General features: G+C 40.1%; 1 protein-coding gene across 8 annotated transcripts in view; it reads right to left on the bottom strand.

The window, feature by feature from the left end:
- The window catches only part of ENOX1 (ecto-NOX disulfide-thiol exchanger 1), a 354,516-nt gene that overhangs the window by 77,063 nt on the left and 250,528 nt on the right, over positions 1-26,925 (bottom strand). For all 8 annotated transcript variants that reach the window (XM_079300896.1, XM_079300891.1, XM_079300892.1 and 5 more), the window contains 4 exons: positions 22,066-22,239; positions 20,162-20,368; positions 13,258-13,491; positions 2,440-2,652 (listed from right to left, as the gene is read on the bottom strand). In XM_079300896.1, the coding sequence (XP_079157022.1) occupies positions 2,440-2,652; positions 13,258-13,491; positions 20,162-20,368; positions 22,066-22,239 (828 nt within the window). The remainder of the gene's footprint in view (positions 1-2,439; positions 2,653-13,257; positions 13,492-20,161; positions 20,369-22,065; positions 22,240-26,925) is intronic.

Consider the following 26,925-nt stretch of genomic DNA (forward strand, 5'->3'; position numbering starts at 1 on the left):
AGAGAGGACTGCCACATGATATTTTTAAAACACTGTAATATTTATGTCAAATGGCCACACAGCTGCAGTATTACATTAGACTTTTTGGATCCTTACTGCTGAAGAGCAGAAGCGAGTTTTTGTCACTCTGCAGAATTTAATAGGCCGCACACACCTATTTTGGACATCTTGTATTCTCAAATTCTTCTTCATAAAGCAACTGCCATATTGTAACCAATTATGCAGGACTGTGGCACAACAATGGAAAAGAACGGATGAAAAACATTCTTCACATCAATTCAAATACAGCTCAATTCAGATTTCCTTGTAAAAGGAAAACTCATTTCAGAATCTCAGAATTAGCCATATACATGTGCAAAGGAAAAACATCATCCATCTGTTCACAGCAAGTTTGCAAGGAATTTTAATAAGACATATTAATGCTAATAATGGCCAATGTTTATGATGTTTATAAAATAAACAATGGGGAATGTCTGGAAAGCTTGTAAAACTTGTTCTTATAAAATTCACAGTGTACCACCTTTCCCTGTGGCTGCTTTCGGCCGACCTTGTCCTCCTAGGCCAGATCTGTCAGAAATTTTCTTCTTCCAGGCACTGCTGTTACTGTGGCACTAGGAAACTCACATTTTGAAGCCAGAGCTATTTCTGGTTTTGTAAGTTCAGCATTCAGCACATTACAGGAGCAAAACAGATAGCCAAAACTGCAAATTTCCACCTGAAACTACAGGAATCTCTATTTCCAAGTGACAGATGTTCTCCAACAGTTGGTGACAAATGGGCTAATTTAGACTGATTTAACTAAAGTTCAGCCTGCTGACAATGGGGGACTTTTTTTAATGCAGCTGAAGAAGGCATTTCTGAATGCTAGAGCTGGCTGTCACACACAAAACTGGAGAGGCCCTGGTGTGAACTGAACAGCATGCCATGCCTGGTGCCTGCATCTCTGTGCCTCACACTGCCTTTTAGATGCTGAGACAGAAGACAATATTGCCTAGCAAACCACCAAGGGAATTAACTGGTCTTTTAAATTTACTCTCTGAACATATGTCCACAGAAATCAAATGTCTTTGGCCCAGAATCTTTGTTTCTAAACTCTTAAATTAGGATATATGCCCTATAGTGAATTGGTCTTCTGAGATGCTGAGCTCTCCATCACTTGTGCAGGAATCTTTAGTGGCTGCTCTGCTAGGTCAGACAAGTCCATCCAAGCTTATGCCTTCAACCCTAACTTTTAAAGGATGTCCACTGAGGGATCAAAAATAAATTGCACAAAACCCTTTAGAACTCTTTCTTTTTTTTTTTTTAAATATAAAGATTAGGGGTGTGATTTGGAAATTACAATGTAACAACTTCACTGTCCTCTATCTGGTAAACTATCTTGGGTTTTGTTCTCAACTGACATGTGAGAGCTGGCACCAGGCTTCACCTTTCGGAGTATCATGCCTCTTCCTTGAGGAGCCATAAGTAGACATGTTAAAAAGCACCAACAAATAAATCAGTTTTCTTTCTCTTTATTTCCTTGCTTTTTTTCCCCTCATATTGTTATCCTCTCCTCTCCTCTCCTCTCCTCTCCTCTCCTCTCCTCTCCTCTCCTCTCCTCTCCTCTCCTCTCCTCTCCTCTCCTCTCCTCTCCTCTCCTCTCCTCTCCTCTCCTCTCCTCTCCTCTCCTCTCCTCTCCTCTCCTCTCCTCTCCTCTCCTCTCCTCTCCTCTCCTCTCCTCTCCTCTCCTCTCCTCTCCTCTCCTCTCCTCTCCTCCTTCTAGTCAAGTATCCTGATCACTGTTTTATGAGGGATCCTCATTAGAGCAAGTTCATTGATTGCATTTCTCTACTAAGGAAATAGCTGCTAGCACTAGATATTTAAGACAGTTTATCTGCCCAATTAATACTGGCATTGTATCAGCCAACCAGTCCTGATGCCAGGAGCAGTAGAGCATATTTTCTACTGTGGAGGTGGCCTTTACCCCAAAAGTTAAATATATCCCTAAAAGTTACTGGATTCTACTGCCTTTTACCTAAACCCAGGCTAAAAATACTACCTGATTGTGCTCTATTCTGTAATTGACCTAGTTAACTCGCTGCCCCACAGGCTATACATCCCTTCTCTCAAAAAAGCCATGATCTTTTCTCAGAGCAGTGAGGCTTCTGTCGTGTCCATTCTTGAAGCATTATGTCTACACAACGGTAGACACTGTGAATAGAGCACGTCTTGATCTCTTAATAAAAAAAAAAAAAAACTGCTGAAACTTTGCTCACCTTGAATAATAAGTTCTTAGGAATGGTCCTTGATCCTCCAAACTGCCATAGAGTATGGAATAGGATGCGAAGTAGAGCATGACTGCATTGCAACTACTTACCCCCAAACAAACAAGCAAAATGATAAAACCACTACCACCACCACCACCATCACTACAACACTGACAGAAAGGGAGTTACTTACATTGGGTGAGGATCCCCGTTAAGGCGTTTTTGAAGCTCTCCTTGGCTTGCTCCATCTCCTGCTCGTGAGCCGCCTTTTCGTTCATGAGCCGGCGCACGTGGCTGTTGGCCGACTGCACCATGGAGTAGAACTGGTTGGCAGAGCGGCGGTTCACCTCGCCCCGCTCGATCCACGTCAGCAGCACCGCGATGGCCTCGGAAAACTTGCTGTCGTCTGGAACAACCAAAGCACGGGTTTCAAACTGCAGGCATAAATATCCTGCTGAGAACACATTTTCTGCTCCATGTCACATTAAAATCACCGTAAATCCTGCTCGCAGTTTATCATTTTGGGCAACTTTTGTGTCCTTTGTTCTATCGGATGTAAGAAGCCAATACAAGCATGTGAAACTACATCAATCTTCCTTCAAGACTTGTCTTCTCCTCATTTTAATAGCTTTCTCACTATAAAAAGCAGCCTCCCCCCTTCCCTGTGGCCCGAGTCTTCACTTTCACAATGTCTCCCTTAAGCCATTCAGTAATATGGAATGACCTTACAGCGGGAGTGAGGAGACCTCTGTGGTACTGGACTCACTGAGGAAATGAAATGTGTCTGTGTTAATCTGCTCAGCCAAAAGCTCAGGCTTGGAGCTTGGGCTCAGCCATACTTCTGTCAACAGATTTCACTAACATCATGTTGTTAATTAAGGAACAATACTGAGGCTGAACAATTTCTCCTCAAAACATTGATTAATTACAAGGAACTGCTTTGAACAGATGATGTGCCTGCATTCGTTCTCTATTATTTTTTTTTTACTACTTGCTTTACGTTTCACATTATATATATTTTTTAAAGGATTCCAGATGAATCCAGGAAAACACCTGGATCACAGCTTCATGTTTACCACTCAGGTAACAAATGTTGTTTTTCTCTGCAGAAAGATTGCCAAAACTGAGGGCTAGATCTTGTACACTCCCTCCCCAGGTAATCTTCTTTCCTCTGACAGTGCTCTCAGATTCCTCAGAAGACTCTAAGCGCAGCATCCATTACACTTCAGGTTTCATCAGGATTAAGAGGAAACATTTCTTTTTAAGTCCCATTTAGACTGAACTGCAAGAAAATATTGTTACAACAGTGTCTTCCTGTGGAACCACTTTTGTGCAATTTTATATCATTTTTTCACCAGGATTTTATTCTATAAAACTTCAATTTCCCAACAACTCATTTTAAACATCTCATCTAGTGCTTTTTGGTTGTATTTCTTTATATATATTTTAGAAGGTATGCATGCCTTTCTGTAGGAGAAGGTATAGGTTATAGTGGGAAAATACAGTGTGGTCATAAGCAACAAACACTTAAACCAAAAATTGGAAAATACTAAACCCATCCACCTTTGTTACAGGATACAGAAACATGTGACACTGTATATGTACAAAGAATAATGAAATACTAACTGTGAAGTGATGATTTTGGCTTTTATTCTGAATCAATAATGACTTCCCTAAAAGGCAAGTAGCCTAGAATACAGAGGATGAGTGACATGCTCCGTGCCTACAGCCTCTGAAGAAAAGATTTTTACATTGCCTGATCTTTCAACATCTTATTAACTGAAACATGCTTTCAGCTACAGCAATAAGATTTGCTCTCCACAGCTGAATAGGCATGTTCACCCAAGATCCCTCAAGAAAAAACTGCAAAATAACACAGAACACCCTAACACAGACAATGGTGTATCTGTTGTAAAACATTAACATGTGATTCATTATCACCATTCATTAATTTTCGCTGGGCAGGAAGAGTCAGATGGGCATCCTTTAATTTCATATTGTCCCCCTGGATTAAACTCCACTTCTGAGCTCTGCTGTATACATATGCAGCAGGAATTTATTAAGTGGCTCTGACGAGCGAGGTTGGCTGAATATAGACCCCAGAAAAGCAAAATGTAAACAAGACACGTGCAAAGCCTCTTCACTGCAAGAAAATACAAAGATAAGGCTCTCCAGAAGACTTGGGCAAAATCCTCAGCCTACTGAATTGCATGGGAACTGAATGTCAAGGATGCAATATAGCCAAGAACTCATCCCTGGAACACAATGCTTATAATTTTACCAGTAAATAAAAATAGCCTGTATTGGTTTCTGGCCATGTTGGTGTGTTTCCATGCATGAGGAAAATCAGCACACAGAAACATCCTCCCTTTCCCTTGCGTTAGCTCTCCCCCCAGTACTCATTTCTGTGTTGTTTTGATATAGACTCTCTATGAAATAAAAAACACCCTCCCCTCGTTTTGTTTTCATCAGGCACAGTGGGTGTCTGTAAGGGATGTTCGTAAACATATCATCCTTCTGCCACATAGATCCTGCCCATTTAAAAGGACCTGCTGAAAGCATGTTTTCATCATACTGTAATTCCAGGGAGCTGCAGAGATCTGTGGGACTGTTACAGTTAATTCACAACTATGTATGAGCAGGAAAAAAAATCCTTTCATTGGTAAACACCAGCATCTTCATTGATTACATAATTAGAAGTTACATTCAAAAATGCTAGAGGGTAAAATATGCACAACAGGAGCACATTAGTTAATAAAATCATTTCTCTACAGTTTTAAAATTTATTTCACCTTAATTTCTAACTTCTATATTCTTGAGCTCGCTCAGTGACTGGTATAAGGTAACTCACCATGAATCCATTTTTTTTCATCCAGAATACAGAGACTCTTTCTAAGCAATGAGAGATTACCTCGGAAAATCAGATTCTTATATGAGATTGTTCATTTCTTTCTTAGTTAGTAGATAAATAGTAGAAGAAATGCAGCAATGGAATCTAATTTAAACAGAACATGAGCTGCCTTATGATTGCAGCCGTTCATTAAAAAAAAATAAAACAAAACTCCTAATTCTGTTCAAAATTATTCCCTCATGGTAGGATGCACATAATTATACACTGTTTAAAAACACACTCTTCAAATAAATTCCTTTATATAAGACATGTTCCCATATGTAATTGTTCTTTTAAAATAAAGTTGTGGCAAATTATTTCTTACTCTTAGAGCTTTTTTCTCCTCCAAGTCACAGCATATTCTAAGCAAACAAGGTAGGCTTTATCAGTCCTGGTTTTGTTACCTGTTTAACAGTGAGGTGAGCTGTGCTCCAGAAGTGTCTGCTTGCCCCAAAAGGCTGCAAAGGGAGCCTGGGTTGGCCTGCTCCTGTATGGGCTTTCTTACAGCAGGCACACATTTGGTTGGAGCAATCCCAACCATTCCACAAGTGCACCTGCTGCAGCTCCCACCCAGCACCTGCACCCCTGTGTGTCCCCATAAAGGGCAGTTCCAACACAGCTCTGACAATGTCGTGCCATTCGAAGATCACCCATCCATTGGGAATGCCTTACTGGGTCTCTGTTGATAGAGATTTCCAGGTGCTGCCAGACTCAGTCACAGGGCTCTAGAGAAATTTCAAATTCCTCTCATATAAACTAAAGATATTTGACATTAAAATCCTAGCTCACAACTTAGATGAAATGAAATATAAAGAAAAGAAAATGCGTCCCTAGAGCTACCCAGAAAATTGTTAACAGGAATATTTCTATGAAAAAAAGGAATAATTGTTGACAAATGTTTTGCATTTTTCTGCTTGTGATTTGACCACCTCTAAGCAAATTCAACTGGAATAAACATTTAATTGAAAAAGCTATGACAACAACTGTTACAAAATGGTATCCTGGGAAAAGGTGTTGGAAACAGAGGTTTTACTTGCAACCTATGGAATTTCCTGGTGTTACACAGAACAGAATGCAGCTCAGAGTACCCTCAAATGTGACTTTTTATCTCCCAGTGTTTAGCACCTCCATAAATTTTTTTCACAACTTGGGTGATGGTGTCTAAGGTTTTAGCCATTAGAAAGGATATAGACTAATCCATCACTCTGAAGCCAGGCATTCAAATGCTCTTATTTCTATAATTTTTACACTTATAGATATATTGCAAATATAGCTAACTTGATATTTCTGTGTTTCAAGAGCGACATTGCTTGCTGGAGTTCTAGCTAGGACAAGACCAAACACTGAGCTACAGATTTAGCCTTGTTGTTATCTTTTCAACCCTGGTATTTGAATGTTTGAAAGTATTTGAGATATTTTACATAACATTTGGAGCCTCTCTAAATCACAGCAAACCTTCTACATTGTCCTATGTGTTGTCCAGAGTCACCATAGACTATCTCTTGTCCCTAATCTTGCTCCCCTGCCAGGCTTGCAAGGACATGCTGAAATGACAGAGCTGTTGGTCTTTACTCCAGTGACTAAACCTGGAAAGTCCCTTTGCTGTTTGCCTATTTTGGGATGCATTAATGATCTCACTGTTCTCTGGTCCCTCTGTAAGATGGGAAGGGGCAGGAGTACCTTTATGCCAAGTTCTGCCCTGACCAGCACAAAGCCAATTAACAAACCCCTTGAAGGTGATCTTGTGAGCACAGAGCATGACTGTGCTGCAGAGCAAGCAGAGAAAGGACAAGAGTGGTGGGACATGTCCCTCCTATTTTGCCTCTGGTTAACAGCCTGTCCTCTGCCAGCTGTAGCAGTGCCATGGGAAAATGTGTCCCCTGCCTCATCCTCATGCTCAGCACTGCCCCTTTGCTCATGGTTAGCCTGCCCTGAGCTGCCTGGAGCTGCTCAGACCCCAGCTCCAGTTTGTCAAACTGGGCCCAGTTAGTTACAACAGGAAGGTGGCACAGTTCGGTTCAGGATGCAAATTTATTCACTATGTATAAACACAGCCAGGGAGCATATATGGCCAAGGTTACTCTTAATCTGACTTCTGACTTGATAATTTATTAAACTATAACTAAGATTTCTAAACTGCAAAGACTGAGTTCAACACAAATAAAAAACCAAACCAGAATCTTAGGAGGTGAATCAGGTCAGAGAAAAGGTTCACTAACCTCTCTCATCAGTAGGCTCAGCCCAGCTCCCCTGTGCATCAGGAACAATTTGCTTCCCAGCACACACCACTCACTTCTAGTGCCAAAATGACAACCTATTTTTCTCTTGGCTTAAGAGCTTCTTCTGTGCAGAGTGTCTGCCAGTGACCTAGAAACACAACTCTCAGTCTACTACCCTCACCTTATTTTTTTTCCTACTCAAATCCCTTATATAATTTTGCTATGCATCACACACATCAGTCTAGTACTTTTGGGATTAATAACATTTTTAACCCAGTGGCATTGCATAACAAGTGAGAATCAAGAAATACAAATTCTTACTGCCAAAGGGTTCTTTTAAAGAATGATCAATATCCACCTTACTATTTTTTAAATAGCCTTAACTGCATACTATAACCAAGAAACTTTTCCAGTTATGTAACAAATGTCTAGCTGACACACTAGATTTGATAAAAATGCACATGTATGCTCACTAAAAGATATATTGAAAAGTAGTCTCTACCCCCTACATAATCAAACTCTTTCTTTCTTTCAAATTAAATCACACAAAATTCTTCCAGGGGTGGGTGTTTCATGTCAGACTCAGAAATCCATTATCTTTTCCTGCTGATGCCATTATTTCCAATGAAAAGTAATTATGAGGATATTGAGTTTCCTCCCTATTTCTCAAAATCACACCACAAACTTTCAGAGCAGTGAGCTGCCATTTCCCAGCCCTTAGTAATTAACTTGAGTCATTTTGCAGTGCGGTACATTTAATCCTGTGGGTTTATATGAAAACCTCAAAATCTGAATTGATACAATACAGCAGAAGTGAGGGAGGATGCTTTCAGCAATGCCCTAAGCAGTGAGTGTACCTCCTGTAGGCTTTGGGAGGGAGGTGCCCAGGGAATTGGGTTACCAGGCTGCTGATAGCTGATCCCACCTTATGCTCCTCTGCCAGCAGACAAAAGTGCCCTCACACTGTGCCTGCTCACAGCCCCCCTGCCAGGCTCTTGCTGCCAGATGTATTGTGCCACAGCAGATGTCAGCAGCATATGGAAGAAGGAAGGAGAAAATGATAATCTAAAACCAGGAAGGGTGAGTGAACAGATTTGATGCTTAAGCATAGAAACATGTCTGTTTTAGGGCTCTGTCCTGATACACCACTAATTAAAAAAAAAAAAAAAAAAAAAAAAAAAAAAGCTAAAAAAAGGTCTGAAGCCTCAGCATTTAAACCTGGCATTCACTGGATTTGTTCACAGGATCTCACTTTGCCTCCCCTTCTGACGTAGCTCTGCACTGAATTTGATCCTTTCTGGGTGAGCCTTGCCTCTCTGCATAACTGCACTCCTTCTGCAGTGCTCCACCAGCCTGGCTCCTGAGTGCAGGGTGATAATGAAAGCACTGTATTTTCCTTCTTAGTGGAATATCCTATCTCCCAAGCAATTAAGTGTTGTTTATATTTTAAACGATGCGCTAGAGTTGAGATTGTCAGGCTTGATGTTACCTGAATCTTGTGCAAGGCACATCCCTGGTTAGTTCATTCTGCTGTAACTGCCATCTATTTATTTAAATTTCCAATCTGTGCTCTCTTCAGGGGATAATGCAGTGTCTGGCAAAGAAGCAGCTTCTCAATTTTTAAATTATATTTCTTAAAATGAAAAACCGTATTAATAACTTCCCCATAAAGAAACACTATATTAAAAAGAGAGGTAGATTCCAGGGTATTGCATGTAACTCAGATATTTATGTCTCCTTTGCTCAAAATATTTAAAAAAACCAGATATTCAGATATAAAGAGATGCTTTTGCTAGGTGATAGAAGTATTTAGCTACCCGCAGCAAGTAAGACAGATGTAGCATTTTAAAAGATCTTATTTGCAAGAAGTGATTTCTGAAGATGATACCATTAGGTACAGATATGCTTGAATTAAGAAAACCATAATGTTCGAAATTCTGCTTTGAAACGCAAATGTCATAAGCAGAGATTAAAATGTTTTGTTCCAATGCACCTGACAGAGCAGCATTCCACTTAAAAGGTTCAGCCTATCTCCAGTTGTGTCATGTTCTGGGCACCACATGACTTAACTGTTTGTGACGCACCCAGGAAAACAGATGTCAGAGCATGCAAATTTGAACCTAAATATCTACCGACACATTTCGCTGTGCAGTAATAACACATCTGATTTAACACTGAGGAATTAAAATATCAGACACACACACAAATGCTGCAATGAACCAGAAGAAGTGAAAGTAGTGTAATAGCAGGAGACACAATATTCTGCTGGTTTTGTCAAAACAAGAACTCAGGGTCTATTTTCCAGGGCTGTTTAAGGAGGTAAATAACATTTACACTTCACTCTAAATGACTCTGGATTCCCAGAATTCACACCTGTGAATTTATTGAGGTATTTCCTCAAGGAAACACAGATGAGAAGGAGCTCGCTCTCTTCATGTTACTCATCTTGTTGGAATGCTGGAGCTCATTTCATTCTGATAATCAAGGTTCAGGCTAATGACATGAATGGTGTAGGAAAAAAATGTCCATACTACTGACAAGGAGAGAGTTAAGATGGACTTCATATGCAGGAGTACTGATGATCTTAATAAATAAAAAGAAAAAGAAAGAAAAAAGGCAAAAGGGAAAGGGAGATACACATAAACAAACACAGTTTGCCACACACAGAATTGGAAAACTGGAAAATTGCACTGGTCCATAGTTTGATGGGTTTCTTTAATTTCTGCAAAAATCAAATGTTCAAACCAAGTTCTTCACAGATATGAAGGGATTCAGGGTAGTCCATAGGGAATGGAGAGCATGTAATAAATTCTCATGTATATGAGGTCTCACATACAGTGGATTCCCAGCCCCAATCAGCAGGCACTGAAGAACTGGCTCCTTTGCTCTGTGAAGCTCCACACCAGTAAGGACTATCTATCACAAAATATACAATGAACTTCTGTTTCCAGCTGGCACCAAAGCTCCTCTGTACTCTCTCACCCACAGTCACTGCTGTACCAGGTGACTTCAGCACACCAGAGGAACAGGAATATGCTGGCAATATGGAATATCACTGGGGCAAGAGCTTCCAGCCAAGTCTGTTACACAAAAACAGTGATTTCTTAGTCTTATGCTGCAGTTTGTAGAAGGTGAAAAAAGGACATTGTCACCTCTGTCACAGATCCAGTAAATACCAAGACCACATTGGGGGTGTAGCTGATAAACCTACTTCATCTCTGCTCACCATAAGATTTCCTTGCTCTCAGGAATTTTCAAGGTTATTTTAACAACATTTCCTTGGATTCAGACCAAGTTATCTACATCTCTTGCAAAGCAGTATCTTGGGCTGACTATGCTTAGTTGTTTTGGCTTGCTTTTTAGCTAGTGCTGCTCTGTGAACTTCTGGAGGCACTGCAGGAGCTGAAACCTGCATGTTGGGCACCTGCAGATCTGTCTCGTGAGCTGGCAACAGAGCTCAAGAGTCTTTTGAAGTGGGCATCACAGCAAGGTCATGACATTTCTTAAGTAAACAACTGCAGAGCATCTGCTGAAGAACCAATCTTAAAAGTTAAATCCTGCCAAGTGCAGATATACTGGGATCCTTCTTTACTTTAGGGTGAATTGCCCAGGCTTTTACAGCAGTGCAAATGTGGTAATACAGAGACCTGAAATTTTAACCCCAGGTTTAACATATCTCTGTGAGTGTGTTTGTATACCTGTAGGTCTACATGTGTTATGTGTGTGTGTATATATATATATATATATATATATATACATATTCTGCTAATTTCACTGAAGTCCACATTTAAATTGGGAATGTATGATGATGGTTGGACTCAATCTTAGAGGTCTTTTCTAACCTTAATGATAGTATGATTCTATTACATGAGCTGGCCTTTGCCATAGTTGAAGAATTCTTTTTATTGTTGCTTTACTTCTTTTTTTAGGATGTCACAAAGAACTCATGTGGTGATTTCATGTTGCCCAAGGGAGCCCATAAAGTTCAACACACTATTTTACCCTTTGGCTGGGATGCCATAGGGAAGGTAAAGTAGACCAGTGGAACTACTGAAGCTCACCTCTGCTTTCTTTACTACCTAGAACAGGGCACAACTCATGCCCAGTGAGAAGATAGGGGTCTTTTCTGCATTTTCCACCTTTAACTATCTGTGCAGATCCAGGGCTGATGTCTTTAATCTCAAAACAAGGCAACTGTTAATTAGCAGAACTTTTAAAATCGCAACATCTTCTTTTCCTGGATTTTAATAATTTTCAACCAATAAAAAAATAAACTTACCTTTTTTTTTTTTTTTAAATTGCTGGAAGTTTATTTCCAGAGAAACAGTTACAGCGTTGGTCTATATTGTGCTAAAAATCTTTTATATTAAACTTTAGCATGTATGTCAAGCTCTGGTTAAATTTCCCTTAGGAGAACCAAAGATATAAATGCTTGGAGTAGATTTTAATTAAGTATGGAAACTTCCCAAAATGAAAAGAAAAATCCTTCTAAATATAGTCATCTTAAACATCTTGCAAAAACCCACATTCAGTTGCCCCAAGCAATGACTAGCCATATGGAAGAAATTGTCCAGACTTTTGGAAGAAATTGTCCAGACTTTTCGCATTTTCTGGTTTAGTTCAGGAAACCTGTAGGCCTTACTACATAAAGAAAACTTCCCCACAAAAGATTAACTCCTAAAATATTCAACTGAGACCAGATGGACCTAAAACTTTACTGGAAGCTAGGTATGAATTAAAATTTCTTACTTTAGGGCCTCTTTTCTCCTGGTTTATCAATCCATCTGGATTATTTTACAAATCTAGCAGTTAGATTCACAAATTATTTTATGGAGAAGTGGGGTGAGGATGAGTCAGCCAAACTAACAACTGACTGAGGTAGTAATGACAACTAACAGCAACCAATGCAGTACTCAGAGAGACAGCAGGGTGCATCTCTGCTCCACGCTCCAAGGATGGAACACTTTGCACTGTCCTTCTCCGGCTCCCCAGATATGTTTCATAGTTAGAACAGAGACCAGTGTGATGACAGCTGGATAGTCTGAGCCTAATCTAGATAATTCTGAAATAGTGGCAAGAATCACAGCTTCTTGTGACCTGGCACACAGTTAAGCAATGTGCTTGGCCATCATGGGGGGAAGAATGCCAAACACAACTGCTAAACACTCAGTGAAAATAAACACAACTCTAAGAGGCATGAAGAGTTGTTTGCTAGATATTTCTTTTAAATTTGGTTACCATGAATAACTTTATTTCTTCTCTTCTTACTGTTTATGTTAGCTATTAAAATAAAATGAATCCTTTAAGTGCAGTCTTGAAAAATATTAACTCAATAAATGTACCTAGAAAAAAACAAACAAGGAAGCAAACGCATACCAAAACATGACACTAATGGCACAAGCAATTCTAACCCTAGAGGGAGTGAAAGAATGGATGGTGTGTGTCAGAGATAAGTTCTGTCAGCTCATGAGAGCAATTTGAATGCCAGGGACAGTCACATGCATGTGATGGAGTAATCTACAAGTCAAGGATTAAATTAATTTCAAGAATAAGGCCTTTCATATGAAGAAGGATGCCTGCAACAGGTTGTCTTACTGTGAGAGTATTTCCAAGATATATGATGTCAGCAACTTAACAGGAAAAAAACCCATCTGTAGCATTCTGAAGGCTGTGTTTCAGCTGTTAAAGCACAGGTAGAGAGACAGATGTCATGCATTTCCAGCACATGGGTGAATATCACTACCATTGGCATAGAAATGGCAAAGAAAGCCATTTCAGTGGGGGAAAGCTAACAGGGCAAGTAATGAAACACAGAACAGAGAAACTGGCTTCACTGCTCTGACTCCTGCATGGCTCCTGCTTTTAAGGAATAATAAAGTGAGAAGTAGCAAATGCTGCTTACCTTTCAATTTTTCAGCCAGCAAAGCAGCTTCGTGTTCAGAATAATGCATTATTGCCGGAGGTGAAGGAGGGCGCAGTCTGTCTTCTTCCATTTTGCGTCTGTGCCGTTCTTCTCTGGCCAGCATTCTTTGTTTGCATTCCCATTCATAAAAGTCATCTCTTGCCTGAGCAAAATCAACATGAAGGCGACCTGAATCCTTTTTGTCTGTGCTAGATCCTAATCTCATGCGGTAACCTGAAATCAACAAGTAGAACTAACTGTTGCAGGATTTATTGGCTTAAATTTCCCTCTATTTTTCCCCCCTTTTCAAGTGCAGCCAGGTAAAATCGTACATTAACAGATTCCCACATATCTATGCAATATCTATCAATCACCATGTTTTCACAAGATAAACATCCATCCACTCATTTCTCTTCACAATTTCCTGCACCACCTATCATCATAGTAGATGAGCTGAAAAGACAACCCTAAGGACTAGAACCTACATTTCTGTTTAGAAAATACGTAATTTTTCTACTTGATGCTCCCAAATCTTAAAACCACAAAAATCAGATAAACAAAAAACAATTACTTGAAATGGATCTGTTTTAGTCTGAATGGGGATTCCTTCTTCCCCTGATCCTGTTGAGATCATGTTTAGTCTATTTTTTTCTAGTTTTTCTCCCGGCTGCCAAAGTACTGAAAGTATGAAGGTTTCCCCATATTTCCCTGGAAGTATGGGGAAAGGCTGAATTTTCTAAAAAAACATGACTACAGATGAACGTGGAAATTGTGCTACATAAATTCCTGTGCTACAAAGAGAATGGTTCCAAAACTACAATGATGCTAGATCTCAAATTTTGAGACTTTACAATTGCAACCACTATTTTCAAATTCCCCAGTGAAAATAATCTAGCAGCAAATATAAATCACCTACAAATTAATTGAGTTCATAACTCCTTATAGTAATTTCTAAAGTAGGGACAGATTTATTAGGTATTTGCAAGACTCCTTTCAGAACAAATAATGAAACCTGTTGTGCCTTATCTTTAGGGATATTCTGCATATTCATAATTTGGTCCATGTATCATATTCTAAAGTTAGCACACTGCAAAGGCTTTAATTTAAGGGATGCACAGCACTACAAAAGGCCCCTGCTCTGAACTAAAACCCTCGACTACTGTCAGAGGTCAAAAAAATCCTGTCAGAGCTTTAAGAGGAGCTTTTTGTGGCCATATTTAGGTACCTGTCTTTTTTTTAAGTTTTATTTCTGAGGCACATATATATACACAGAGCAGTTCATCTAACTTTTTAAATGCCAATTCAGAGAAAGTGTGAGAAAATGCTCTGTAGAAAGCTTCAAACAATCTTCAAATGTGGGTAAAATTAATTAGTTTACACAGGATAGGTCTAATTTCTCCATGCCAACATGCAACAGCCCAGCAGAGATTTCTCAAATGACAGGATGCTGCAGAGATGAACTCTGTGCTGAGCTGGCACACAGGAAGCTCTTCAGAAACACAGACTACTGCAACCACTGCATAATAACTCCAGGGAGAGGAAACTTCTACTCAAAATGTCAGGAAAGATGGTGCTTGCTGCTTTTGATCTGCAATCCAAGAGAACCTACCTTCCAGTCTTGTGGTTTGCCTGTGGTTTTAAGAGCTTCAGCACCTCACCACCACAGTTAAAACTCAGTTCTGAGCTCCCTCCAGGAATAACAAAGCTGAGAAGTGTGTGGTAGGTTAAGCACATCCTCACAGAAATGTATATCTAGGCATACTCTCTTTTACTGCTGGAAAAACATCCTGCTGTGTGAATACAAGGGATTGTCTGCACTACAGCACACATGAGACAATAGTTTCAAAGGCATGAAATATCCACATATGTAGTGATTCTTCAAATATAAATTAATCTATGTGCCTTTTGATTTGATATTTTTCTTTCAAACATCTTGTGGAGCTCAGCTAGGGAGTCTGTAGGTGAAGAAAAGATATGACTTTCATTGTCCAGCAAGGAACCCAAACCCAGATGAAAAACTTGAGCCAAATGTTTCACAGGTCCTTCAAAACCAGAAGGCCATGAAAAAACACCTTACCAAGGAATAGTTTTGGTAGGTTCCTACCAATGGAACCTATCAAATCTGGTCTCCAAGATGCAGGAGCTTTGGGTGAAGTAAAATTGGAGTGGCAAAGGAGAAGACTGTTTATTATTTAAATTCCTCTTGGCTTTGCTCTCAGAAGTAAACATCACTCTTTCTCCCAAAAAGCTTTTTGTGGCCATATAGGTAGCTCTAGTTCCAAGGTGGGAGGCGAAGGGAAGGGAAGGGAAGGGAAGGGAAGGGAAGGGAAGGGAAGGGAAGGGAAGGGAAGGGAAGGGAAGGGAAGGGAAGGGAAGGGAAGGGAAGGGAAGGGAAGGGAAGGGAAGGGAAGGGAAGGGAAGGGAAGGGAAGGGAAGGGAAGGGAAGGGAAGGGAAGGGAAGGGAAGGGAAGGGAAGGGAAGGGAAGGGAAGGGAAGGGAAGGGAAGGGAAGGGAAGGTATACACACTATTCATCGTGACATAACAGAAGAAGAGCATGGGTGACCTTTCAGAACTGGGATCAGACCTAATGAGGATGTAATTAGATGGTTTTATCTACAGAGGTGTAGGCACCAAGGAGTCAGCCAACAGGGGTCAGTGGTGCAGCCACCCTGATAACTGTGACAAATGTTAGCCCCCTGCTCCCCGCCAGTTTGGCGTGCCAGCTGCATTCCTCACACAGTGCTTGCTCTGTGCCAGAACAGCACTATCAGCAATGAAAAGGACACTGCCAAGGTGCCAGGTCTCGTGAACCTAAAATTAGATCTCCCAGCTGGGCTGCACTTTCCAGGAAGACTCAATCTCTCTTCCTCTCCCCCTGCCATCTTTCATCTCCATTGGCAGGAGCACTATAGTTATGGGCAGAGACAGAAATGCAGCATTGCAGGAGGCAAAACTCTTGTGGACTTCAAGGCCCCTCACATAAGCTAAATAAAGAATTAGTGAAAAGGACTGTGCATCCATAGGTTTTGTGAGCACTGGCAAAGCTAAGTTGTATTAAAGTGGCTGTCATTTTTGAAGTAATCTGAACAGTGTACACTGTAGTAGCACTGGACAAATGGCTCCCTTTGGGAAACCAGTTTAAATACCTTCACATTGAAAGATTTTTGGAAATTTATCATGAATCACACTAAAAAATGTGACTGCTTGTTTAACTCTAAAGACTGAAGGTGGTCAAACAGTCAAGTGATTTCCACCAGCACAGAAACTTGAATAACCTGGCTAAGAAGGAACCTTGGATATCACCTAGTTCAGAGCAGGGTTAGCTTCAAAACCAGATCAGAATGCTCATGGTTTGGCATCTTTCTCCTAACAAAAACAACAAACGCCTTTAGGATGGTTTCTTGCACCCTCATATATTGGGTTTTGCAGACACTACAGGACCAATGGCCTGGCCAGTGAAGAACAGACTCCTTCATATGTTGAAAACCAGAAAGACTGCATGCACAACTGGCAGGTTCTATTTCATACATGAGATCCATCTGTGCTGGAAATTTTGAGCCCCAAGGCAGCTGGGAGGCTTGTTTTTTTTTCAATATCATGTCTCCCTACTGATGTTTGAGGGTGTTTAAATGCATGAGAGAAACACCTGGCACTGCCTCCCCTTCATGCATGGGCAATGAATTTTTTTCCCCATCTCTTTGCTCAGGGCTACAGCAAGCATTAACTTTGTGCCTGGCTTGTCATTTTTAATTTCAGGTTTGCACACAATGGAAGAGGAAAAGACTTTGGGAACTTGCCAAGATCCTCACTTTAAAGGAGCAGAAACAGGAAAAGTTAATGAAGGTGCTAAATAAAAATCAAACAGTATTTTCATATCACAGGTCTAGTGCAAACTCCATGGCTTGACTTACCTTTGAGTGTTGTTTTACTGAGGACCAGCCAATAGCTGAGGGCTGACTGGGGATCTAGATCAGAGTGTTAATGGTGATCAGATCAAAATAAACTAGTAAATGGTACTGAAAGCAAACCCACAGGGGGAAATAACAGCACAGGAAAAATGCATACATGGGCTTTTGGGGTATAAACAGGGCTGCCTCCAGACACCTGTTTGTCCCATATATTCAAGTCTAGGGCCATTTGCAGGAGTTATCAGCCAAAAGAGTAAAGTACATACAGTTTTGAGAAAGAGCTTTCCCATGGGCTGGTACGATGATTTTGGAAAGTCTTTTCCTTGGAAGACCAAAATACATCTTTAAGGGTTAAATGAAACCCAGCCTTCCTCAAGTCAACATTTTTATTATAGCCTTCTACCCATCTTCCAGCCTCCCTTTTCACATTTACTTGGGAGTACAAAGAAAAAAAAAAATACTCAGTGATTAAACTGCTCCATGGATTTTGTAATCACTTGCTCTATTCTGATGATAAGCATGGGATAAATGCAAAACTTGATGAGATTAGATGGGGTAGACAGATAAAACTGATTAGGTAGACAAAAATTATCATTATACCAGAAATATCAAAGGCATGACTTTTCCCTAATATAACACACATGCTATATTTGTACATCTCTTTTGTCTCTTACAGGGAAAACAAAATGCCTTAAAAATATGTTTTGTTCCCACCATTTCAGAATATATTATGTTTGAGAATGGAATAAAGACTAGTAAACCCCCCTGCCCTGATATTTCAGCACAAGGAAAACATGCCCCTCCCCAGTGCCAGACCTCCCTGGTAGTGATGGGGGATGGTCAGTTCTTCATTTTTCATCTGCAGAGTTCAGCAGCCTTGGTAAAAAGAAGCAGAACTTGGCTACAGAGTGTGCTGCATTTCTTTCTCATCCCTGTCAGTTCTGCTTGTTCCTTCCCTAGTCTGGTTGGAGACAATAGGTACAAACCTTTGGAAGAATGAAGAAGTGTGGAGGGAAAAACCATTGGGCAGGGAGGCTGTGGATGTAAGAGGAAGCACAGACAGCACACGACTGTGACAGAAGGAAAAAGTGGAAGGAAGGATGGATCATGAACTTGGAAGCAAATTTGCAGAAAATTCAGAATGAGGAAGAATGAGGAAACTTTTACCTCCATTTCTACTCATGTCCCATCTTCTGAGTGAGAGCTCCAGTGCATTATGAATGAGGACACATGGCAGCACACAGAATTTCCTACCCCTCTAATCCTTCAGGATTTAAGCCAAATGAAATTAAAATAAAACTGCACTTGGAGTGAAGCAAAGGGTGCAGCCAACTGCTGAGAAGCAGGAAACTGAGTTGGAGGAACACTGGTTCTGGCGCAGGGTGGCAGCCTGTACATGTTTGAGCTTTTCTTTGCTCTCTTTTTTTGCCACTATTTTGTTTATCATAATACAGTAATACCAGTTCCTAGTGAATCTGGTGTGCCCCTCTTCTGTTCTGTTACTAGGGTCCCCCAAACAGAAGCTGGAAGCTGGTAAATGTGCTTGTGATGCCTCTAATCTGCTGCAATGATCTACACCATTTTGGAAGTAACATGAAACACAAATAAATGAGAAGCATGGAAATCAGGAACAGAGGATTGGTGAGGAGGGGCTGGAAGAAATGAAGTGAAAATTAAAAAAAAAATAAAAGACAAGAGGAAAAATCCAGAGTGGAATAAAGATCTGGAATGAACCTGAAAGTACAGCAATATTACAAATAAATCTTAACATAGACCCCATAAAAATCATTATTTTCTGTAGTTCTTCAAACAGGTATTTAAAGCAAGCAGCCAAGTTAGGAAAAAATCCTCAAACAACCTAAAAACCCTAAGGAAAAATTAGTGAAACGAAGGAGCTAGGTTTTTTGAGCTCAAACAGGAATCCTGGGTTGCTAACTCTCTCCCAGGCTCAAAAGGATGGTCCCAGTGGGTGCTTTGAGGTCACCTGGAATAGGGTGGGTGTATGTAAGCCAGTCTATATCAGCTTGTCTTGGCCAAGGAGCAGTCCCTGGGCTTTGTTTATTCAAGAATACATAGCATATGGGTTGAAAGTGTTACACTACAATTGTGAGGCAAAGCAGTGCTCTTGAGTCTCTCCAGGACCCAGCAAGATGGATAAACCAGCCTGCGGTTTGCAGACAAATACATACAGTGCATGTAAGCCAACTCAGTACGGTGAAAAAGGACTTGGTTAGCAAGTCAGTCCTCAAATGAAGGAGATTTTAACCTCAAGAGGACATTGACAGTCACAGAAGCCTAAAATGTGAAAGCAGATTTTTCATCTTTTCTTCATTTTTTTCCCCCCTCTGAATTAGAGGTTGGGTGTGTGTGTTAGTTTGCTTGGTTTTTGTTTTGTTTTGGGTTTTTTTTTTTGTTTTGTTTTTTTTTGGTATGTTCCATTGTTGGAAAATAAAGAGATTCTGAAATTTTACACCCTGTAGTTTCTGTAGCACTCGTTGTCATGGGAGGTAACAGACGTAACCTGCAGATGGGGCTCAGAATCTAACCCATGCAGTAGCTGAATACAGGCGTGCATAAAGACAGACTTTATTCAGGCACAAATCTATAAAAATATGCCAGTGAAATTGCCAGCCTATCAGAAAAATTGGCACTGGAAACAGCAGAGTTCCTGGCCTGGTGCCCTCGTCTTTCCACAACCTGTGAGCAAAACTATATAAATCTCTGTAAACTGAAAATAAGATTGTTCTGTAGTGAATTTCATGATCTGCTGCATTGTTGGGATGTCAGGAAATTGCTCTCAGGTAAGTAACATAGAGCATCATGCATGAGTCTTGGCAGACAGAGAGAAATAACAGATTTGCTCCTTGCCACTTCATGCTACAGCCACTGAGCCTAAGAAAGACTTGCTGAGATAAAAGCTAAGGAAATAAGCAAGAATCAGCATCACAAAATACAAATGAGAAGCAAGGAAAATCCATTAAAGAATGTGAAGTACCAGAAAGGTAAATGGCTTTATCAACCATGAACTCCTCTGCAAAACGAATGTGACAAAAATTCTTCTTGCTTTTCCGAATTGCTGTTATATCTCCACACTGCTCAAAGACTTCCTGAATAATTTCCTCCGTTGCGTTTTCTGGTAATCCTCCAACAAACACTGTTTTACACCCAGGAGGTCTCTCTCTTGTTGAAGGTGGTGGAAGATCTAAGTCAAAACAGAAATCACATTGGAATACAAAATTTGTCTTTTGATCCATTGGCTCTATTCACCCCTTTAATCAGCTCTGGGCAGCAACAGTTACATGACATAGTATAGAGGCAGGAGAGGGACAAGCAAAATAATTGAATATTGCAGAGATTATCCAAAATTGATTACTTGAATCAAAACCCTTTCAAGCTGTAGGTGGTACCTCAAAGATTAATTCCTGCCACTGCAGGTTGTTCTCCACGACAGACAGTGTGGTCTAAAAGGGTCTTTCTTTTCCCTGTACAGCCACACAAAAGCCAGAAAAATATTCTGTTTCAAAGCAGAGAAGCCTCTGCAAGTGATTTGACTCTTGAGCACACATCTCAGGCTCTAGTGCAGTGCATTCAAAGCCTGAACTGCACCATCTCTGGCTCATGCCCATCACTCACCATGCTCACCAAGTGTGTGGGCTGTGAGCAAGCCCATGCTGTGTACACTCTGTGCACTTGGGCTGGACACCTTTCCTGGTATTAGCATAATTTCATTTCTGTGTCAGAGTACAGGAGCACAGCAAACAGAAGAACAAAGTGGGAAACACAACAAAGTGACAGCATGATGAAAACACTCTGCCCGTTATCTGTTTTGTCTCGCTGCCAGATAATGGAGCAGACGCCAGCACAGGGAAGGATAACCTCATTGTTTACAAGTGCTCATGAGGCACAGTAGCTGGAAATGCTACTTTCTTGTACATATACAGAGAATGTATGCACACTTAAATCGGAAAAACTATTAAATTTTTGAAAGCCGTATAAAAAATAAAAGCTATCTCATAACACTTGTTTATACATGGTGAAAGTAATTCTCTAAGAAGGAGTTTGATAATGTTACTTACTTTTTTGGCCCTTTTTTCACAGTAAAGGAAGTTACAACCTTAAAGTGTACATATATATACACATACATATATATTCATATACATAACCAGTTTGATTAAGCTGTGATCTGGGTACATTGCAAATCCAGAGCACCTGAATATTTGCTTAATGTTCTCATTTCACAGTGATAGTGAAAGTCACTGTATGATGTCTCTGAACCTCATGGAGCCAACACACAAAATCAGGGTTTGTGCCTGAGCTGGTATCTCAGTGGGAAGAGTTCTCCATTTGCACAGTCACTGAAGGAACAGGAGGGAACCTGGCCCCTGCCTTCAAAAAGAAGGAACACATCTACCATATTGAACCTCCTGAAAAACGGCAGGAGAGAAGCCCTAGCCCCCTTCCCTTCCATCTCCCTCACAAAGGGACTGTAGTGAGGCAGTTTGGGGTGCAAGGTACTGTGTTGAGTCACACAAGCCTGGATCGATCCCATCTGACTACAGGCACCTGAAGAGGAGAACAGAGATGAACAGCAACATATAACCTTTATGTTTTGTGACATCCTGATCTACGGGAAAGACAGGTATCAACTATGAGCACTGCAGATCTTCAGGCTGTGTTGCTTTTCTTTAAGTATTCTTCTTTTTTGTACAAGCTGCATTGTTTTTTTATGTGACCTTACAGAGATGAATAAGGATGCTCCTATACCATACCACGCTTTACATACAGAATAGACTTAGAAGGAAAGACCACATGTGCCTGTAATTAAAAAGCATAACTGCTATTAGATAAAAAAAATCATGCAATTTATTTAGGAAAGGAACATTCTTCAGATCCACTTACTTGGGTTTGGAGGGAAGAGCGTGCAGCTTTTGCAGTGAATTATTTCTTTGACTACAGGCACATCTGTTGGTGGTGGTGGTGGCACTAACCCCATGCCTGGTATCATTGGGTTAATTGGAGTGATTCCAGTCATCATGCTAAGGCTTGGATCAAAGCCTGGTACACAGATTGAATCTGTAAGTACAGAAAATAAATCTTATAAATCTTGAAACTACCTCTTAAAATTTTCTTGTACAGACAGTTTCACTTTGTTTTCCTTGTTTGTTTCCACAAGAATTAGTGAGAATTAGGAGAAGGAAAAATGGAAAAAAAAATATATAAATAGGGAGAAGATAGGGAGGAGAGAGAGAGGGAAGGGAGGAGGGGGAGGGGGATGAGGAGGAGGGAGCTGCATTCTCAGTGGAAAAAAAATACACTACGCATAAAGAAGGGAATGTTACATAATCTAAAATATTAACATGACTGAGTAAAACATAGCACATTAACGTGTAAAACCATGCACCATGAATATCTGTTATTATCTGGAATGCAATTTTCTGTTCATAATGCTACTATGGTGTTTACATTGCTTTCTGCCCGAAGCATACAAAGAATATAATTTAACATTGATATGTCCTCTTCATCTAATTGTCAGACAGATTTATCACAACATAACCTTCTCACATATGTGACCTTGATTTACAAACAATACAGAGAAAGATCCATTTCTGGCTGCTTTATAAAAGTCTAGTTAGCCAAGACTTCTAACAGTTTTACCCTGGAATATAAATTTTCAGCTGCACAGAATGGGTTCTTTTTGAACCTTGGAATTAATTCCTTCTTGTTATTTAATCGGATTAGTAGATTCTCCTCAACACATGTACTATTAACATATAGCACTACAGCCTCATAAAGTAAAATGAATATTTGGCAAGCATTGCTCTTTCTTCTTCCTCATCTCTTTGCCAAGACTTCCATACGTATTACTCAAAGCTGAAAGATTTACTGGGGAGCACCAATGCTTTAACACCAAGAATTGTAATAAGCAGATGTTTCAGAGGAACTGAGAGCCAACTTCTGAAACTCGTTTTCATTAAAAACAAGGCTTTGGGTTTCCTGAGGTATAATGAATAAAATATTTTGAGAGACCAATCTCTTTGTTGGCATAACACTGCTGCTATTTGGCATCATCAATTATTTAAAAGAAGAGAGTTACTTTGGTGTTCTACAGATCTTCTGCTGAGTTTTCTGGCTAGCAACTGGAAAGTATTTAATGATACGTGTAAACATGGGGTTTGGTAGCTCAGGAGCTTGTTTATTTTGAAGAAGCAAAGAGGGAAGAGGGAAACAACTCCTTCTCAACCATTTTATATATATAAATATATGTGTATATATATATATACACACATATATATACATGAGATTTGAACAAATTTTTAAAAGGCAGCATGATTAATGAAATGTGACCAGAGAGACACCAGTTTCTTCATCCTAAATCGGATGATGAGAAGCTATGTGGCCCTGGGTCAGCCCTCTGACCTTTCTGTATCTTCATTTCTGCATCTACAGAACTCGCCTGCTGGCGAGTATCAGCTCACATTTTTATAGCACTTTGCAGGTGTAAAGCACTCTGTGGGGGCTGAAAATTAGCATTATTATTCCTGTGAAACATCCATAATCGTTTTCCCTGGGAAGGACAACTGAGTATTGAGAGCTGCTCTAAGAGAGCTCATATCTGTCTCAACTGCACGCTCCCTGTTCCTCACACACTGACTGTGAGCCTTTCCCACCTTCCGGCAGTCCTGTACAACAAGCATAGCAAGTGCACAGTAAGCAAGGATTTGCTTTGGGCTTAGTGAAGACTAATATTAATGAAAAGTCATGATATTACATTACTTTTTTTTAATAAGTGGGTTTATGAAAAAGGATTTGCTCTGGGTGAGATGCTTTTTTTTTTTTTTTTTCAGTATTGATGTATATGCATTGCTTTTCAGATTTAGCTTTGAAACTTGGAGCCTGTCATTTATTCTGCAAGATGCAGTGGTGGCCATATATTAAATATTCATGGTGAATTCCAGGAGATAAAGTTAAAGGTGAAAGGGCAACATATAATTCAAAGAAGTCCTTAGGCTATGTTAATAATCTTAATCTCATTTTTACAAGTCAGGCTTCTGACAGGCACAGAAGACCATCCTGTGTAGCACTCTCTGGCTGTGGGTGTAACTCCATCTCTGCTACTTGCTGCTAAAATACCCCACAGAGCTCAGTGGGATGCAAAGTGGGTCACCATGCTAGCACCCAACACACTGTGCCATACCAGCCCTCTCCTGGGATCAGGAGAGGCCAAATGAGGCATTTTGTTCATCCCTCTGGACAAGTGTAGGGTCTGCTAGAGCCCCAGCCAGATATGAAATTTCATACTGACTCCAATATCCACCTGCAGCATTCTGAAGCATGGGTACAGGATGATGGACAGAAAGCCAGATTCTCCCTGTCCCACATGTACCTTTCAGGCCCCATGTCATGGCCAAGGAAAAAGATCATCATCTGGCAAGTGCTACCACAAGGTGTGTTCAGCTTTTGCTGTTCTGTCCTTAAGACAACCACCAGACACATTTCAGCTTCTCTCCAGGGCTAGTGGCATGAAATAACAGCAAACTCTGCCCAGACCACAGGCACATGTTCTCACCCAGAGCGAGGACGGCAGGTTTCAATAAGCTACAGTTTTCTCAGTTTTCCTTTGGCAGTGGTGCAGACACAGGGAAAAACAAATCTAAGGGAGATGGCCACAGGAAAACACATGTTCACAAACACTGTGAATCTGGGTATGGGAAGGGAGAGCTTTTAAGCTGCATGCTAATCAGAACAGGTTTGTGAATCAAGTGGAAGAAAATTATTAGTCACTAATTCCTGGCACATCCAAGGAAATGTGACTTTGTAAGTAACTTTGCCTGTGTTAAATAAGTACACAGCTTTGTCATCAGTTTCTTTTACAACTATAATCAATGTACAAGAACATGAGCAAAGTGCTGGGGTCCAGTCCAACACTCATGGAATATCCTTCTAGGAGGGCCGGGACTCCGTGCCTTCAGAAGGTGACTGTGCTGAGGTATACAGAAGAGGACTCAGTCAATAATTCTTGAAATCTAATTCCACATCTTGCAGGCACTAATCCAAGCTATGCTAAGGTCAATAGCAAGACTACTGAAGGCACAAACAGATTTTAACCCTGACCAGGTTTACTCTCTGTCCTCTTGAATCAGTTGCTTCATTTTCCCAGTGTGTTAAATTAAGAATGAAACGCTTTCATACACAGCATTGAGCAATGAGAGGATGCACAGGTACCAACTGCTGAGCATCCTGGAAATGAAAATCATTCTCTGAAAACTAAAAACAATTATTATGCATTGCAGTGATGGAAAATCCAGATGAATTTCTTCTTTGTTTGGACACAAAGACACTGGTGGTTCTTTCATCTCCAGAGAAGCTGATGCATGCCACCTGGATCTTGCTGACAAACTATGACAAGAGACTATAGATGGGGTGTCCAAAGGAAATACTGGTCTGGAGTCTGAGGTGCAGAGAAAAATGAACAATAAAGTCACTGGAAAAGAAAGTCAATAAATTTGCCACATCTGTTATAGGATCTAGAAGAATCCCAAGTTTAGCTATATTAATGCTATTGAGTGGTGCAATAATAGAAGTTGGATATATTGCTCTTGTCTTGGAGCAAGGGATGATCATCCATCAGCATCACCACTGCAGTCTGCTCCATGTCCTGGCAAATTGCCTATCTGGAGCAGGGCCAGGACACCAAACTCAGCACTGGAGGCAACTCCTGTTGAACTAACTGGTAAGATTGTTGGTCTTCAGCATGAAAGAAAATGTTAAGAGTTACGCAAAGACTTCAAAAAACCAGAATCAATCCTGTCAACGTATAATTTTTTTAAGATCCCCTTAAAGACATCATTATTAAGATATTGTAGGCATTATTATGAAAAATTATTAAGAATTATGAAAAATTATTAAGAAAAGAGATATATTACATATATAAGCAACACATCTGAAGAGTTAAAAAAGCAATATTTTATGCTTTCACTGATCATGGCATTCTCTTTAAAGGGGTCTATATATATTTATGCAGCTAGATAAGGGTTTATAAATTATAAAAAACAATTTGGAAGAAGAGACAAAATTTTCATTTAAAAATATTAATAAACAATTACAAAATGAAATCATTAAAATGTAAAGTAACCAGAGATCATAAAGGAAAAATACATGTTGATCAAGTTAGAGTCCTTGTGGATACTGTACGAAACGCTTGAATATCCACACATTTGCATAGGAAAATAGAAGTATTTAACATCAGTATTTTTAAGTCCATGCTCTGCCTAAATTTGGCAAAACAAGTTAATTCCTATTTCATCTGATAAGAAATTGGCATGGTGGGGAACAATGAAAACCTCTGGAAAGCAAATATTTGGAATTGGCAATTAGAGAGACAATAAGAAAAACCTTGAATACGTGGAGTAGTTTTTAAAGCTTCTTTTTCTTTCAAGTGGAATAAAAGAACAAAACATTTCATAGGAAAACTCTGGGTCTGAAAAACCTGAAGAACAATAAAATCCCTTTGATGAAAACTACATTTTAACACCCTAAGTAGTGTAAAACAACTGCTTTTACTGGGTCCATTTTGGAAGGGCAGGAACAACTTTGTCTTCCATAAAAATAGCCAAGTAATCTTGTAGAACCATCCTCCTTCCCTTCCTTGGTAAGGTGTCTGAATCACCTTATATTTTTGCCACATTATTGCTGTGCCCAGGTAACATGGATGTTTGCTCCTGCCAGCTTTTGGGTGCTTTTGGGTACTGCACTCCATCA

Source organism: Erithacus rubecula (assembly GCF_903797595.1).
Source record: "Erithacus rubecula genome assembly, chromosome: 1".
In the NCBI taxonomy this organism is placed as follows: domain Eukaryota; kingdom Metazoa; phylum Chordata; class Aves; order Passeriformes; family Muscicapidae; genus Erithacus; species Erithacus rubecula.